Below are 17,235 nucleotides of genomic sequence, written 5' to 3' on the forward strand. Positions count from 1 at the left end.
AGAGAGAGAGAGAGAGAGAGAGAGAGAGAGAGAGAGAGACTCCAGCTGATGAATCAAGATGCCCACACAGTGATTTTTCCGTGGATACCAGTGCATGCGAGAGCTGCAATGGAAAACACTCGTACACAGAAATGTTTCATCCCACACACCCCCACCACACACGCAAACACACACAGAGGTACACTATAATCCGCGCTTCGTCATCTGCGGCTCCAATCGATCCAGGCGGGAATGAAAAGAGGGGGAACAAAGCAAAGTAAACGGAGCTCTGTTTTTATTTCTCTGAAAGACAAGCAATGTCAAGATGTTTTGGTCAATGCGTTTCAACAACTGTTCGGAGAACAAAAGACTGTGGAAAAGCCTTGTGATGAATTCGTTCAGTCTAAAGAGCCGCGTTTTGGCGCACACACACAAACAAGGAGGCTGCAACTGCGGAAAAGTGAGACATTACTTTAAATTTGCACCAGGATTGTTGTGAAGATAAAATGCAGTCTATCATTTGGAACCTTTTGTGGCATTCATTGCGTTTAACATTCAGCTTCTCTGATGTCAGACAGGGGAAAGGAGCGGTTACACAAAGTGATACGATGTTGGACGGATGAACAGCTGCGATTAGAAAGAAACAGAATCATAATGAATGCAGAAGTAAAGACATAGAAAGGCTATCAAAAATAAAGGCTTTGTTGTTTGGTTTTCCATCTCTGGACACACAGGTTGTTTGTGTGTCCAGAGACACTGGACACAGTGTCTCTGGACATACGGCAGCCTGTACAAGCATTGGCAACCATTGTCTTGTAAACTGTGTAAAAATACTTCAAATAATTACATATCATTCTGCAGTAGAGCAACACATCAAACTGTAGCATTTCTGTAAATTGTGTCAAAGAACTTTTAAATAGTAATTCACGACTTCCTGTTTCACTGGTGTATAAATAAGACATGAAACAGATTACACATCCAGCATGCAGAGGACGGTAAAGAAGGGAATGAAATCTGTGAAGCTCTGTGGGAGAACTGCAGCATTAGAGAAAATCTATATGCCAACCAGCTGATGAGGAGGCAAGTCAGCAAATAAAGACGTATTTTTCTGTTGCTACAAACATACAATAGTTCTAGTGATAATAGTAACTTGACTGAAATAAAGATCCTGCAATAAACACCTAAGGCTGCACTATGCAAAAGTATATAAAGTGTTCATATACGAGCTCCTCAATGACAAACAACTTACCATTACAGGACAACTGTTTATCCGCCATTGTCGGTAGCCATGCTAAGTGTGTACATGAGCTTGATTGTCAGCACCAAGTCCCTCATCTGATTGGTAGTTTCTGACCGAGCTGCACGTTTCTGAAATTTGCACTGGGAGAAGGAGCTTGTTTTTGTTTTTTTGCCCCACATATTATCAGTCTCACCTGTGTCATGACATAGTGACAGTTTTACCAAATATGTAAAAAAAATATACATATTCTTCATAAAGCTTTAAGGTGGGTCTCGTTTCAAATAACATTAATTTGAGGTAAAATGTCTCAAACCCTCTGTTGAATATCAGGATCTACAATATATTTGTTTCTCTTCAGAAATGTTAAGGGAACTTTGACACAGCACATATGGCATCATGAACTCTTCAAACATCAAAAACAATTATTAACAGCAGCGGCTCAAACTGTCGTCCAACAGCTGACTTTGTCAACAATAAATATCTCAACTGACTACTCACCTAAAGTTGCTCATCTCTACAGTCAAGTTTGAAACAACTGGAACTGTGGCAAGTTGCACCCTGCAAATCAGTTCCCCTCGGGATGCCAATACTTGTTCAGGGTGCTTCGAGCACGATAAAATACATTAAAGTCAGAGCGCGGTGTCTCTTAAGTCCTCGCATAATAACCATTAGATATGGGGTAACCAGTGTAGATATGCAACAAGCTGCAGGCTTGAGGAGAGAAGTACCTTTTCACACACATCTCTTCAGGCTCTCAGTGCTCATCACAGCCTCCATAAATCCAGCAGCAGCAGCAGGCGGCAGGAAGCAGCGAGCAAATAGATGCATTTTATTTATGGAGCTAAATCACCGGGAGGCAGAAGAAGCACAGCGATATAAACCTGACACGACGGTGACATACAGGAAGAGGCGAGTATTTGTGTGTGTCGGAGCTTAAAGGCTCGTGCTGCCGTGTGAATGCTGTAGATAAGCAATGCGACAGGCTGATGATGCACTGGACACAACTTTTCATCTGTAACGCTGGAACAGAGAGGCACCGGGAGACAAAAGGAGCAGCATGAATTAAACTGTAAATCTGATGCGGGCTGTTCATCCCGTCATCCAGAGGAGACTATAATATCCACTGAAAATCATCACGGTGATGGATGAACTACAAGCCAGTGGATGCTTATATCGCAGATGAGTTGTTAAACTCATTAGCCTGCGTTAAGACTCTCTGCCCACACAAACTCTCAGCTGCTAACCGGGCTCTGGGAGAGAGGCGAGAGGAAGATGCTTCTGGTTCTGTTAGCCAACACGGCCCACCTGCTCGTCTTCACAGTGTCCTGCTGAAGTATTCACACTCCCTGAGCTGGTTCACATTTTGTCACCTTACGACTACAAAGCTTTGGTCTTTATTTGAAAGTAGTTCAACAGGAAACAGGGTAATGAGAGAGAGGAGGAGGAAGACATGCGGGGAATGTCGCCAGGTCGGGAATCGAACCTGCGACCACTGCCACGAGGACTAAAGCCTGAATACGTGGGTCGTGCTTTGCCCCTGCGCCACCACAGCGCCCGTGATGCCCGGTTTCTAAATTTGTTTTGTGCCCAACAAAAACCTGAAATGTGTGCTGTGCCTCCGTGGTCTACCCCTTTTACTCTGACACGTCTAAATATTTAGTTATTTAGCCTCTTGTGTAAGAAGAAAAATGGGGTTCATTTTTCAAATGTTTTCACCATTTTTTTTATTCCTTTCTAAATGTTTCAGTTTAGAACTAAAAGTATAATTAGCAAGCCAAATATTTAGTTTGCAAATTAAGCAGATCAGAACTGTTATAAGGATTGATGGTGCTAAATAAAGGCAATGCTGGAGACAACCCTAAACCTAGAGCTACAGATGAAAGGTTTAGCTCAAAGTACAGTTAAAACAATTTGTGTAATCTGACTGAGCTCAAGTTGTTTAACAATTACAGTTCATTTCTACTTTCTGAAAGCAGCTGGTTGCACTGGATGCTATTTAGGAACACATACGGAAGCTATGCTGTGTGGTTTTTATTTGTAAATAATAATAATAAAAAAACTTGAATAATTGCTCCTCCTCGTTGTAATGAAGAGATCCTTGCATTGAGGTATCACAGAAAAACATTCAGAAAATACATTAAAGCTTGTGGTTGTAACGTGGCAAAATGTGAAAACGTTCAGTGCGTTTCCTGATTGCATAGTTTTAAAAAGGCACTGTATAAAAGAAAAAAACAAAAAAAACAAAACAGTGCACTCAGGAGGCTGTCAGTGTGACAGATCTAAACAGCTGCTAAGGTCAAATCCATCAGAGCACAAACGAGACAAACCAGAGGCCCAGAGAATGGACGTTGTTTCCAGAAATGTATTTATAATGAAATAAAATGTCAACATAAAAAAATAAAGCATATAAAATATAGAAGCACAAACAGTGCCAGCTCTCTCCCGGAGAAGGTCGCCCAGAGTCTCGGTGGGATTTGTTTTAATTCGTACTCCACTGCTCTCCGTGCCTTCAAGGTAATTGGCAATCTCATTCCCACTACGCTTGATTTAGCACCTCTGTAAATGTTTTCAGCATTTAAGAAGTTTGCATTGAGAGCAGAAAGAGCCTTCCCACTCTCATCTGCTTCTTAGTAACATTCAGCAAATGGATGAAAACGGGCTTTTATAGACCTTTATAAAATTTGGGTCGTCTCGTCTCTCGTACTGACTCATTAATTTGACTAAACGTTTAAAGAAATGTACAGATTTTACAGTGAATGTCTCTGGAGACTTAAGATTTTTTTTTTTTTCCTTCATTAAACTAATTAACGTAGCTGTCCATGAGAAGGATTCCTGTAATTAAAAAAAACAACAACAAACAAACAAAACACAAGAGTGTACAATGCTGCTCCATTAACACAATAAACGTCAAACAATAATTACTCTTAGAAAAAAAAAATCCACAACAGACGTTTACCAGGAACTGCACTGATTACACTGTATTTACATAACTTTTGTGAGCCAGCTTGTTTTGAATGAAAAAAAAAAACATTGGAGCAGATCATGGACAGATAATGTGCATTAAAAAACACAGACATTTAAACCTGACAGATATTTTGTGAAATGAAACATGTTTTCTCTTGACTTTTCTTGCTCTAAAGGAGGAGAAGAAACTGACAAGATGGAGGCTTGAAGTGACAGAAAGGTGAATGCTGCACCTTCATTTAAAGCCGTCATGAAATGGCATCCTGCAGTGCTGTAAGAAAAAGATTTGAACCCTTATGGGCTGAAATATTTCAGATTATAAAGGTAATTTTGAAGATAAACCTGAATAAATACAAACTGTTTTCAAGCAATGATGAACTATGAACTAAAAAAAAAGTGATCCAAGCACTTTGCCCTAAGCCTAATAGCTGTCTACTCTTTAAATTGGTTGAATTCAGGAAACATTGAGGGGTCACTTCAAGCATAAACTGTCTGTTTAAGGCCATATCAGATCAATTCAATCAAAGTAGGTCAGGGATCTTTTCTGACCTCCTGGATGAGTTTTTAAGTCCATCTTTGAGAAATTTTGGGAGGTCAGCCACTTCTTGGAAGTTCACCACTGTGCCATGTTTCTTAATTTGTAAAAAAAAAAAATAATAATAATAAAAACATTTTTGTGGTTCATTGGATCTATCCAGACTGTTTGTCTGATTGCCTGTATCACGTTGTCAGACAGGTTCTATTTAAGACATTTCTTGGTTCTGCAGGTCCGGCAGGTTTGGACTGGTTTAAATGAACTCAGCTTTCCAAAAGTTAGCAACAATTTAAGTACGATTCAACCAAAGTGGCTCACCTTTTAGCTTGGTGCGGATAAAGTTTTCTTTCTTTCGTACAAAAGTGTACTTTGAAAACATCTTTTTGCATTTAGTCGGGTTATCTTTGTCTGGTGGTAAAATGTGTTTGAGGATCTGAATTATTTGAGATAAGCAAAAACAGGGGGGGGAAAAAACCTGTAAAACGTCTCAGAACGACGTACGTCCACATGAGGGTGATTGACAGATTGTGATGTGCAGATTTAAAGTGATGGGCGTTAAGGACAGGTCTGCACCGGCAGCCGTCTGCCCTCTGATTCAGTGAGGTTATCATAAAGCCGTCAAAACAGTGACTCAGCCTAAACTCTCATAAGTAACTAAGAGTCCTGCTGGATTCATTTGTAGAAAAATGCAAAAGGGCAAATGTTACTCCAACAGACATTTATAAATAATTTTCAAATTGAGATGTAGGGATTAACACACTGTTTGTGTGATTAATTCGATTTTTTTTTTCTCCTGCCATCAAGCTCTTTGGAAAGGGAAAGAAAAGTGACTGAATCATTGTTTATGTTTCCCCAAGTCACTCATTCCAAAGAACAAATGACTTTTTTCTGCTTCTATAGCTTCAATAAAGTATGAAAACTGTCAAAACACGTCAGAAGCAAAATACTTCTCTGAGGGGCTTGTAAAACTGCACATTCAACAAAAGCGCCAACGTTTAAACACTTAAAAGAACGGAGGTAAACTGCTGCAGTAAAATCTTCTTTACCAAGAGCTTTTTGGTTGGTCACCAGTTTCACATGAAGGCAAAAGTAAAAGAATTTCGGTTTTAACAGCAGAAAAAGGGGCCATAATTCATTCAGCACGTACAGAACAAAAACTGTGTTCATCACCGGCAGGTATTTATAACAACTGTTGTGGAAATCTAATAAAATGAGGAATGGATCAAAAATGTTGTGGCACTAAAGGGATATTAACATGATGCTGACCTGAAAGTTTTTTTCTCCAGAACTAAATTACCCTCAATCTTAAATCTCCCAGGGATTGTGAACCCTAAAAGTTGTCTCATTTGATCCTTGGGTAGACTAAGGACTAAAAAAAGTTTCCTGCATGGACTTGTGTAAAAAAAAACTTGGGATTTATTGTGAGCAAGATGACCAATTCGTTCATGTCTTGTTTCTATAACTTTGGAAAAATCACTCCAACCTTCTCGCAATGGAATAAAACTTAAAAATGTTTTCAAACTAAAATGAAATTAATTTGCGCCATTAACAGATGTTGTATGAAATTCAACCAACATGAACCAAAATTGTTTCAAAATTGCTCCACAATTGTTGTGGAGGTTTCTTAGCAACTCTGCGAATCAATGCTGTTCGACTTTCTCACGTCTTCAGTCCCCTGAAAAAGTTTGAACTGGGATGAATGCAAAAAATAAAAAATAAATAATAATAAAAAAAAAAATTCTGAGAATATTGTTTCAGTCCAAAATACCGAATGGTCTGAATCCAAAATGCTGTTGTGGGTTGATTCAGGATGATCCAAAAAGAACGTCCAGTGACCTCCCTAGCAGAGCCATTTTCTGGGATAAAATTACAAACAAATCGTTTTTATTCAATAGATGCTGCGGAAAAGAACATCTGCAGAAAAGTAGCACTAGAAAAATGCCTTATGCCTCCATCACATATGTGCATTGCATTTCCAGAATGTACAAAGATTATTCATCTTTAAGGAATTACCTACTGTTCTATGTAATTTGATCTACATCTAAGTCAAGTTGCCTCTTTTATAATTTAACTCAGAGAAACCTAAATCAATTTTAAATAGGTGCTACTGCTACAAAATGAATGAAAATGCTGCAAAAATGTCATAGCATTGATACAATAATATCACTCAATCCCATGTTACAGCGTTGTTTATAAATGATTCTTTGTGGCCAATGACCCTAATATCTAGTTTTGCCATCACCCTTGGTAGGAACAACCAGATGTAACTGATTACCGTATTTACCGGACTATAGAGCGCACCTACAAAGTTTCTGAAAAAAACTGGAAACGTACATATATAAGCAGCACCGGGCTATAAGCCGCTGGTATCTCCACAGCTCTCGGTTTTCCGTAAGGACCTAATAAATCTGCATCTCAATCAGATTTAAGCTCAGTTTTAATTAGACTACTCCAAGACAAAACTTTATAAATAAAATGTTAAGAAAATTATGCTGGTCATGCTGCAGAACCCAAGTCCTTGAGCTCACTGTCACAAACTCACAACCAGATACTTTCTCTCAGGCCTGTTTGACAGCAGAATTCATGGTTCCATCAATGACAGCAAGTCGTCCCAAGTCCTGAAGCAGCAAACCAGCTGCAAAACAAGGCAACCGTATTTAAATATCATGTGCATGATGTTCTTTTCTGAAAGACTGTTAGTTTTAACGACACACACCTTTTAAGAAACTACTTTTGCCTCATAAATCCACGGAACATTTTCCAAAATGTTTCTGGGATCATGACGATGATTTTTTATTTATTTTTTTGCAAATGTGAGACGGATCTTTGTGTTCCTTTCTGCCTGCTGCTGTTTTCCCCTTGGTACTCTCCCTGGGATGCTGTTCTTATCCCGCCTCTCTCTCTCTATTGAGTCATGAACAATGACCTGAACTGGAGCAACTGAGGTCTGGACTTCTTCAGAAGATGTCACTGTTGTTCCAGGTTTTCTGCAGTAGAGGAAAATTGCACTGATTGTGGTTCCAAAATCCTTAATGTGATTTTTTTTTTTGTATTTTTGACACTGATGTGTATTCTTTTCTTTTGCTCTTGAATTTCTTCAGATCATAAGATGGTGTGTTGGTTTTTTTGAGGTCCTTTGGACTACTTCATGTTGTCAGACACGTGCTAGTTACATTACTCTTATTGCACAGGACAAGCAGTAATCAGGCTACCAATTAAATTAAACTTATTTCATGATTTAACACAGTGACAGCTTCAAATAAGACAACGTTGGTTTCGGTAGAATAAATTAAATCATTACTTGAAAACTACACTCTGTATTTCCTCAGCTTACCTTTGTCTGATATTAAATTTTTTAATTGATCTGAACCACGTAAGCCGAAACAAAATGCAGATTCCTTTTTACTGCACAGTATAGAAAAACACCCTCCAACCCAATGCATAAGCAAAATCTTTCTTCATGTTTGTAGCTCTGCAAAAATAGCACTTGTAAAGACACCACTATGTGGCGAGACAAGAAAGAAAGAGTGTGTTAGCAGCTTAAGGAAGATGGAAATAAACAGACATCTTTCTAGAAAATGCTGAAACTCAGTCACCACCTTATATTTTGATCAGGATGTGAATGTGATTGATTTGACCGTCCACCAACGACGCGCATCGCAATACCAACGGTTATTTTATTCTGTTTTATAGGACAGTGTCACTACAAAACAAGCTGATGTGCGTCTGCATGTTTATTTTCTTGGTAGAGCTGAATTTGTTTGCTTTCTGAAGGCTGTGGTGCTTCATTAAGCCACAAGGAAACACTCATGGTTTTTGGCACTTTTAAAATAAAAAGGTTTAAAGGATGACTTTGCTTTAACCTCCTTACTCCTTCGCAGCACATTGGATGCAGTACATCTTCGCACAGGTAACTGTCAGACAAAAAAAACAAGTGGTTTATTTTTTTTTTTAAGAATAGAATAACAATATTTAGTTATAATAATCAAACAGAGGACAGAAATGTATAAAAAAAAAAAATGAACCGCACAATGATAAATGACTGGAAATACTGCATAGTACAAATGCCCCGTAGCTGTTTTTGTCTGTCCTGCTTCACAGGGTACAAAGGGCCTCCAGGGACAGACCGCAATGAGACACGCTCATCAGTTCTCTTTCCTCTGACCAAGGAAAACAGAAATCATCCAAAAACATTTCAAAATCTGACTTTAGGCTGTTGCTTTAAGGGCAAAACAAAGTCTGCAGCGCCGTCCTGCTTTTCAAGAACAAGCTCAGAATGGCTGGATAAAAATACCACGCGGTCTTTGATCCCTGGAAAAAAGAGAGAGAGGTGTCTGTCGGAAAAGTCAGTCTTGCTGGATTTTCCTAGTGTTATTCAGGTTCGCTGCTATTTGTGGTTTTGTCCCACTCTATGCTCTCCTCGCTGTGCGTGGGAGAGGGAAGGGCCTCGCCGGCCCCGGCGGGTCGCATCCGGAGTCCCTGGAAGCGTCTGCACTCGGGGCAGATTCGGATGTGGCTGCAGCCCCTCGCCACCAGGGCGGCCTCCTGTGCCAGTCTGTGGGAGAGCGGCTCGGGCAGGCCGGTGCCCGCGCACAGTTTGCCATTGCTGAGGCTGACGGCGGCGGCTCGCGCTCGACGTTCCTCCAGGGGCAGAGGTCGCGGCCGCATCAGAGACGCCGCCCGCCGGCGCCTCACCTGCAGGCTGTCCCGACACAACACGATCCCGTGCAGCTCCCGCAGCATCTCCTCACACACTGACTGCTGCGTGCGCACATGAGGAGGGGAGGGAGGAAAAAAAAGGAGGATAGAGAGGGGTGACGGGGGGATAAGAGAGAAGAAGAGAAATGGAGAGAGGCCAGACAAGTCACTGACTGACTGACTCGGTAAGGACAGACTGACGGACGTCACGGACACACAGAACACACACAGGTTTCATGGTTATCTTTATGACCGGTTAGCAGCAACAAATACAAAGAATCACAACACGTTTATACCACAATTTAATATGTTAGTATTACTTCTAACATGCGCACATGAAGCCACGTCAGTGATAGCTCTCCACCAGTTTGGGGCATTGGACTTTTTTTTTTTTTTTTTAACATTTAGCATTAAACTAAAACTTCTAAATATTTTATGAGAATTTCATGCGGTAGAGAGGATGCACATTTTGCAAATATCAAATGGCAATTTTATTTAGCGTTGTGATACGAAAATCTGAGAAAAATCCCAAAGGACTCGCAGTTGTTGTTGCATCAGAAGCACTGAGGACTAAATATAAACAAATCAAACATTTTTTTACATATATTGCTATTTGTAAAAACTGTTATTCCTCTTTACTTCAGTTTTAAATCCACTTTACTACTAAATGCTGATTTCTGTTGTCCTCTCTCCTTAAATCCCAATAAAATACAGCAAAGTTTATGGTTGATACTTGAGAAAAATCTAATCTAAGAGTTTTATAAAGTTGTACAGAGCGAATGCAAAGGATTCCGGGCAAAGGTACAGAACTGCATGCAGGTCTGAGTCCATTAACACTTCAAGGCACAAAACGATTCACATTTGGAAATGAATGTTTTCCAAGCCTCTTTCCAGATTAAGCTGCAAATAAGCTTCTAAGGTCAGAAGTATAATTTAGATTTATCCTCCCAAACATGAGGAAATGCTTCATCACTGTACACTTTAAAAATATTCCTTAAAAAAAGCCAGATACCTGTGCTGACAGCCGATTATTAATGTAATGAACCGGGAGCTCAGAGGGGAAGAATAAATGCTACGCGCTAATGCAAAACCTCACGGCCCTTCTCAGGGGAAGGAAGCAAAGTATGTCAAGGTCAAATATGCTTTTCCCACCTCATTTCCTGGGGCCTGTTTTAACATCCAAACAAACTCCAGCACGGCCATGAAAATCGCCACCAGCAGGCCGCACACGAGCACCACGAAGATCCCGCCGATGTTCTCCATACCCAGACCTGAGGAAAGGGCAAAGGTCAAGGAAATGAGGGAACGAAGAAGCAAACGGCGATTGATTACGCCGAGGGTTGCCCTCAAACCTTTGGCCCGGTGGTCCTCCTCCTTTGGACACTTGCCGCCCTCCCACCAAAACCTCTTGAGAATCTCCAAACGATTGTCCTCCTGAAGTTTGAGGATGGCGAGGTCAAACTCGTCGCGGTACACCGACCCTGACGGAAGGAGGAAAGTTTCTTACACCGGATGTTTAAAAGTTTCCGAAACCTGCAGAACTTTACGATACAGAACATAATCATATTTTCACACAATATCTGTGTGGTTGAAGCTGGTTTGGCAGTTAATTTGAAGATAAAATCAGAGGCTGTTCACTGAACAATCCTGCGTCAGCTGCCGTTTTTTTTTCCCTTTTCTTTTTTCTTTTTCTAAAGGCTCATTGTAGCGACGGCACTCACACCTAGTGGCATAAATTTCAGATTGCAATCAGCTGATTATGCCTCTCCTACTCCTTTAGCTGAAAGGGAGAAGGTCCTTTCTGGAGCAGCAGTATAGCAGATTGCAAAGAGGAGAACTCAACGCATCTTCCACTCGTAGTTTGTACGTCAGAAAACCCTGACAAACTTAACTGATATGCATATATTTTCTTTTCCCTTTTAACTATGCGGTTTCGTTATCCCATTCATTTTTCTGCTGATGCAAACTAGATATTTACATACCCTTTAATAGACAGATATTTTAATTGCCGTCTGAAATTAAATCAGAGTTGTAAAACTGTAATCGCTACTTTGTTCTGTAAAATCTATAATCTTCACCCTTTACACTTATGTTCGCAGTAGAAGGCGCTCCGCTAACATTCCCGTCCGTCTTTGTTACATCGGCTGCTCTTTGTGTTGTTCTCAGACAGCTGTCCATTTGCCGTGCAGAGCAAAACTAAAACTTTTATTATCAAATGTAAAGTTTTAAATGTTTTAAACAAAATGCTAAGCTTATCCTCACACAGCTAACTGGAATGGCACTGAAATATGCTACAAGGAGAGAAAAGTGTTGTTAGCCTAACAATTTGGCAAACTGAGTTGCATGAAAACTTTGTGAGCAGGAGGAAGGCATGAGTTGACTAAAGACTCTCAGTCCTAAATGTGGTCAAACCTTCATCTGCGAATGCTTCCATGCTGCTCTGACTCATTTTGTCCACGTCCAAATTGGTCATGATGGATGCATAAAGTCTTGTTTATGTATTTAAATGTAAAGAAATTACATAAATGTGTAAACAGATTGGCATTCTACAAACTCCAGTAGGCTGGACACCAGCACCAAGAGACGCCTGATTATGTTACGCAGACTGACTGAGGAAACATCATCATCCGTCTCAGGAGGAGCCGTGGGGCTGCACTGTCAGCACGAGTTGTAGATTTTTTTACTCTCCTGTAGAACCTTCAACTTGTTAAAAATGCAGCACGGTGAAGCAGATGTGAAGAAGCTCTTCTTGTTGGAACAAGAATATCTGACATCAAGAAAAACAGAAAAGACAGAGTTGTGTAAAATCACATTACTCTACTGGACTTTGAGTTTAGGCCTATGCTTGATATTTTACTAGTTTTAACAGGAATGGGATTAAATATCACCAAATTCTTGGTCCTAAAAACTTTAACTAGTATCTTGTTAAAAAAAATCTTGAGTAGGACATTACTAATGAGAATACTTACTTATTATGTGTGCATCGAACTTCACAAAAAGGGTGCAGATTAAAACACTTGCAATACCTTTTATAAATGAACTCTTTTTAAGTATTTCTACTTTTATATCTTCTGCAGAGTTACTGGTACTGATACTAGGATTTGGTTTTTCAAACGTTTTGCATATGATGGGATGTTTGTGCTGTTCTTTTTGAAAATTGGCACCTTTCATTTATCTTCATTAGTGTTTCCCTCCTTAACTTGCACTATTTGCATTCCTGCTTAATGGTTCTAATTTGTATATTGTATTTTAATAGCACCTGCCCGAGGGCTAATGATGGAAATCAGACTCGGATCAGAGTCTGATCTAAAGAGCGTCTCGTCTTCAGAGTTCGGTGTGAAACATGAATGTTGAATTCAGAAGGAACGGCTCAGATTTCAGACCTCAAATTGATTTCACAGGACATGTCCAGTATCAGGCGTAAAACATAATGCACAGAGAAATTGAATTTTTATCTTGTAAACATCAAAGGATTTCAAATCTTATTTACTGAAGACGTATTCTTCCTCATGCCGCAGGAGATCAAAGTATCGTATCTAAATTCTCAGGAACATTTCTCAAGATACTTTAAACTCCCTCTCTGTCTCCTCTTAGCAAAGAAATGGTTCTGTAAAAGCCCGGCTGAAAGTCTCGCTAGTTTCTCACTTTTTGCATCACTTTGTCCAAATAATAGGAGCCGATTGTTTGGCTATGCAGGGGCTTTACTTTTCAATTTAACCCTCCAATGCAACGCTTATGGTCCATTCTTCAACTAATGCTCCTATTCTTCTTCTTCCTTTTCTAGGCTTCACAGTGAATTATACAGCACATTTAGGTGAAACCATCAGCCCCGGCCTCTGAAGTTGTCACTTTTACGCCAGGCCTCTTTTCTCCTTTTGCTCCACCAATAAATGTCGGCTCGCTCTCATCCGTAATTCCTCCCCCTCCCACCGTTCCCCGCTCACCCAGTGGCATGCCGATGCCGTAGCCCTTGGTGTCGAGCAGTCCTCCGATTTGAGTCAGGTTGCAGTTCCTCTGGCGGTAGTACTCGTTCATGGTGCTCTCCAGCAAGTAGGCGTAGTTGGAGTTCAGGACCCGGGCGATGCCCTCCTCGGTGCTCTTCACGAACACGCTGGGCTGCTTGGAGTTCATGAAGTTCCACATGCGTTGGTATGTCTGGTAGCGGGAGTTCTGCAGGGCGAGATTGGATCAGAACAAACAGTCGGCTGCAAGAAGTCAGGCGGCAGAGGTTTATTAGCTGCAGATAAACATTTTCTGCCTTTGCTGATGTGGAGATGAGTTTTTATTTGTTTTCCCCTTTTCATTTTCTTGACTGATGGATTTATTTCAACTCCGATTCAGTGATTCTGCTTTGTCTGCTTTTCCGCACCCCACTCCCCCAGCCCCCTCTTCGGCCGCATACGAGTTTCAGTTTGAGTATCTACAGATTTTAGACCAAAGACTTCAAATGATATTGCTGCCTTTCTTACATGTGCTCTTAGCCAGTTTTCCCTGAGTTATTCAGGGTCCTGTAAGTGTAACAGCATCAAGGAGAGTCGGACTGATGTCTCTTTTCTCCTCTGTAACACCGTCCTTCACTGTCACTGTCTTTTTCTGTCTCTCTCTGAGGTCAAATATGCAGCAGATGAAAGAGGCTGGAATGGGATTTGGACAGCTGACTGACTCCTTGAGGAGGAGGATATTGGATGGCGGAGTGGGCAGGCAGGACAGAAATAAAACTTACGGTGAAGGGAGAGAGACAAGCAGGCGATAAGGAGGATCCCAACACTTACTGTCTGACTTATCGATCACAAGAGTTTTGGAAGTCAGAGTAAGCGCAAAGTTAAGATGACAAGTTCACATCTAGTTTTCATGTTTCAGATCTTACAGTTAATGTTGGTTATTCATTGTTTATTGGACATGTAGATAAGAAAGCAAAGAACAAATAAAACAAGAATTCAACTTTGAACTTATTGTGGATTTTCTCAACGGACACCAGGTGAAAATACGCATGTAGAAGAAACAAATACACACATTCACACCCGCAATGTATTTAGATGAAACTGAGTGCTCCGCAGCAACATTGTTTTTGCAGCTGTCAATCGATATGAACTAAATGTTTCACTACTGGTTTGTTCAATTTGATTGGTTCTGGCAAAAATACTATTTTTAAGAGTAGTAGTTAGATTTAAATTGAGCTTGAAGACGTAAGATTTGGTGCAGGGTTTTTTTTCTTCGCCAGTGGAAATGCAAAACTAATTTGCTGTGGACAGATTCACTGGTTTTCCATCAGCTTCCAGTCGATCCTTAGTGATTCCTGGGATGTCCTTAATTTCCCGTCCATTTTCCTACAATTTGTGCAATATGATTTGGATATGGCTGAAACTTCTGTGCAAGTTAATGTTCCAACATGACAATGATACAAAATAGATCAATAAATTAACGATAAAATTTGGCACGGCCTTCTGAAGTCACTGAATTCAACTGTGCGGAAAGTATCTGAACTTGCTTAAAGATACGTTTGTGAAATCCGTCAATTTGATGGACGACAGAAAATCCACCAGTAATTCACACGGGAACTTGTGCGTCTAATTATTTATTACCTTTAAGAAATCTTTTAAATTGTAAGGTGTGTAAGATATCCACAACAAGAAAGGAACCACTTAAAATTAAAAGCAACCACGTTAGAATGAGACTGATGCACATAGTTTCGACTGGAAACTATGAGTTAAAAAGAAAAGCTACTGGAATATGAGCTCCCACCATAAAGAAAGTCATAGTGGATCCTCCATGCATGGTGCCGTACTCTATCGCTGTCTGATCCGCCAGGTCGTCCACCGACTCTATTGGCACCTCCATCCTCTGAACAGTCAGGAAGGCGGCCAAGTTGGCGGTGTACGAGGAGATGATGATTAATGTGAAGGCCCACCTGTGGAGGAGGGCAGAGATAAAGAACATATGTATCCATCTATGAATTTATGCAAAAGCAGACTGCTGTATGAAGACGAATTATCGTGGCGAAAGCATGGGAAGATTAAAACAACTCCACACCTGAGAGGAGAAAACACGGCAGGAGGTTTCAGCTGGACGGATGGAGGGGGTCGGTGGAAATGGACGGAGAAATGGGGCAACGGTTGGTTAGGATGCAAAAGCAGACATGAAAAGAAAGACGGAGTCTCAAATGTATAAAAGATTTTTGAAAACTGACGTCCTGAAACTCTGGAGTAACGACACCAGAGCCGCCCCGAATCAGAGAGAAAATGTTTGAAACAAACAGAAATGAAAACAGGAAACAACACAAGTTATTTCACTTGGTTAGGAGACTAAAGAATTAAAGTTTTTGTTATCTGGGACACAAATTGAACAAACTGGATTGTTTAACCGTCATTGCAAATGGAGAGAAGTTTATTGTAGATGAAGTTTAACTGTTCAGTGCAGTTCAGTTACCCTCATGTCAACAGCCAGTTTAAAAGACAGACACAGAAATATATGATCTAATAAAGTAGTTCACACCAACACAACATGCTCATACAGACAAATTAAGATTCAGTGATGATCAGTCCAATTTTTTAGAGGTTTTCAAATAGTCTGTGTGAAACGTCACCACTTTACCAAGAACAGGATGTTACTGTCATTCAGCATCAATGCAGCTGCAGAAACTGTTTGCAAATGCTCACTGTGTAACACGTGATAACAATGTCCTACATTTTTATCACCCCAAAACTTTTTTTTTTAAACAAAGAAAAAAATGGACCCCAGCTACAGTTTTAAACAAAACTATGTTCTGTTCTGATGTGTTGCACATTTTGCCCAAAAAGTATGTGCAAAAACAATACAGTAATATTACCACCACATCCATGATGAAGCATAGTGGTAGAGGTATCATGCGTTGGGCAAGTTTGGCCTCTTCAGCTGGATTTTAGGACACAGTGGGGGGCGCAGAGGGGCTATTATAAGCAGTTCCAAATAGTTCATGTATGTAGAAAACTGTAATGCTTCTGAAGGAAGCTGAAAATGAAATTCAGTTCACAGCACAACCAAAATGAAGCATCCAGTCCACCAGAAGGATGGCTTCGTCAAAAGCAGAATAATGTTTCTGAATCCCTCAGCGAGACTCCAGACCTGAATCTGATTGAAAAGCTGTGGTGTGATCAGAGAGGGCGGCGCACAGGAGATCTGACAGAGGAAGATCAGAAAAGGTTGCCGAGTCAAGATGTGGCATGCAGATAGAGTCCTACCCAACAAGGCTGAAGGCTCAGGATAAAATCAAAATGTGCTTCAACAAATAAGACTGTATATGCAACCACATTATTGCAGCATATTTTCCAAGTTTCCTCTCCAAATGTACTGCAGCTTTTCATCCTCTTAAGACGTGCAAGTTGTAGATCGTGTTATAAATGATAAAATGTCTGAAATTATTTGTCTCATTTTTGAACATTATAGAAACCTGGGATTTCAACAGGGATGAATGGACTTTTTATATCTAATATTCTTCTTTTCCTGGTTGGTTGATCAGAAAAAGAAAAATTATTTCATTCTTTCATTTATTTTCATTCATTTACTTGAAGTGTATTCACGTGTAATTGTATTTATTTATATTTTCATGTATGTGCAGTATTCTTTAGTGAATAAATTCATTTGCATTTTAGTAGTGTTAAAGCTTTAATGCCTCTACCACACCCTTTATATTATTCTTCATGTTTCGCTTTTAACTTTTAACCACTTTTAACACTATAATGTCCCACCCATCCATCCATCCATCCATCCATCCATCCATCCATCCATCCATCCATCCATCCATCCATCCATCCATCCATCCATCCATCCATCCATCCATCCA

The 17,235-nt window shown here is 40.2% G+C and overlaps 1 protein-coding gene across 6 annotated transcripts in view; it reads right to left on the bottom strand.

The window, feature by feature from the left end:
* Positions 1–7,756: 7,756 nt before the first annotated feature.
* grik4 (glutamate receptor, ionotropic, kainate 4) overlaps positions 7,757–17,235 on the bottom strand; it is a 347,487-nt gene continuing 338,008 nt past the window's right edge. For 4 of the 6 annotated variants that reach the window (XM_008425649.2, XM_008425647.2, XM_008425648.2 and 1 more), the window contains 5 exons: positions 15,159–15,324; positions 13,361–13,586; positions 10,769–10,897; positions 10,569–10,687; positions 7,757–9,479 (listed from right to left, as the gene is read on the bottom strand). In XM_008425649.2, coding sequence (XP_008423871.1) covers positions 9,090–9,479; positions 10,569–10,687; positions 10,769–10,897; positions 13,361–13,586; positions 15,159–15,324 — 1,030 coding nt within the window. In that variant the 3' untranslated portion in view covers positions 7,757–9,089. Of the gene's footprint in view, positions 9,613–10,568; positions 10,688–10,768; positions 10,898–13,360; positions 13,587–15,158; positions 15,325–17,235 lie in introns of all 6 variants that reach the window. The other 2 variants (XM_017308264.1, XM_017308265.1) reach the window with 2 other exon arrangements.

This window comes from Poecilia reticulata, linkage group LG13 (assembly GCF_000633615.1).
Source record: "Poecilia reticulata strain Guanapo linkage group LG13, Guppy_female_1.0+MT, whole genome shotgun sequence".
In the NCBI taxonomy this organism is placed as follows: domain Eukaryota; kingdom Metazoa; phylum Chordata; class Actinopteri; order Cyprinodontiformes; family Poeciliidae; genus Poecilia; species Poecilia reticulata.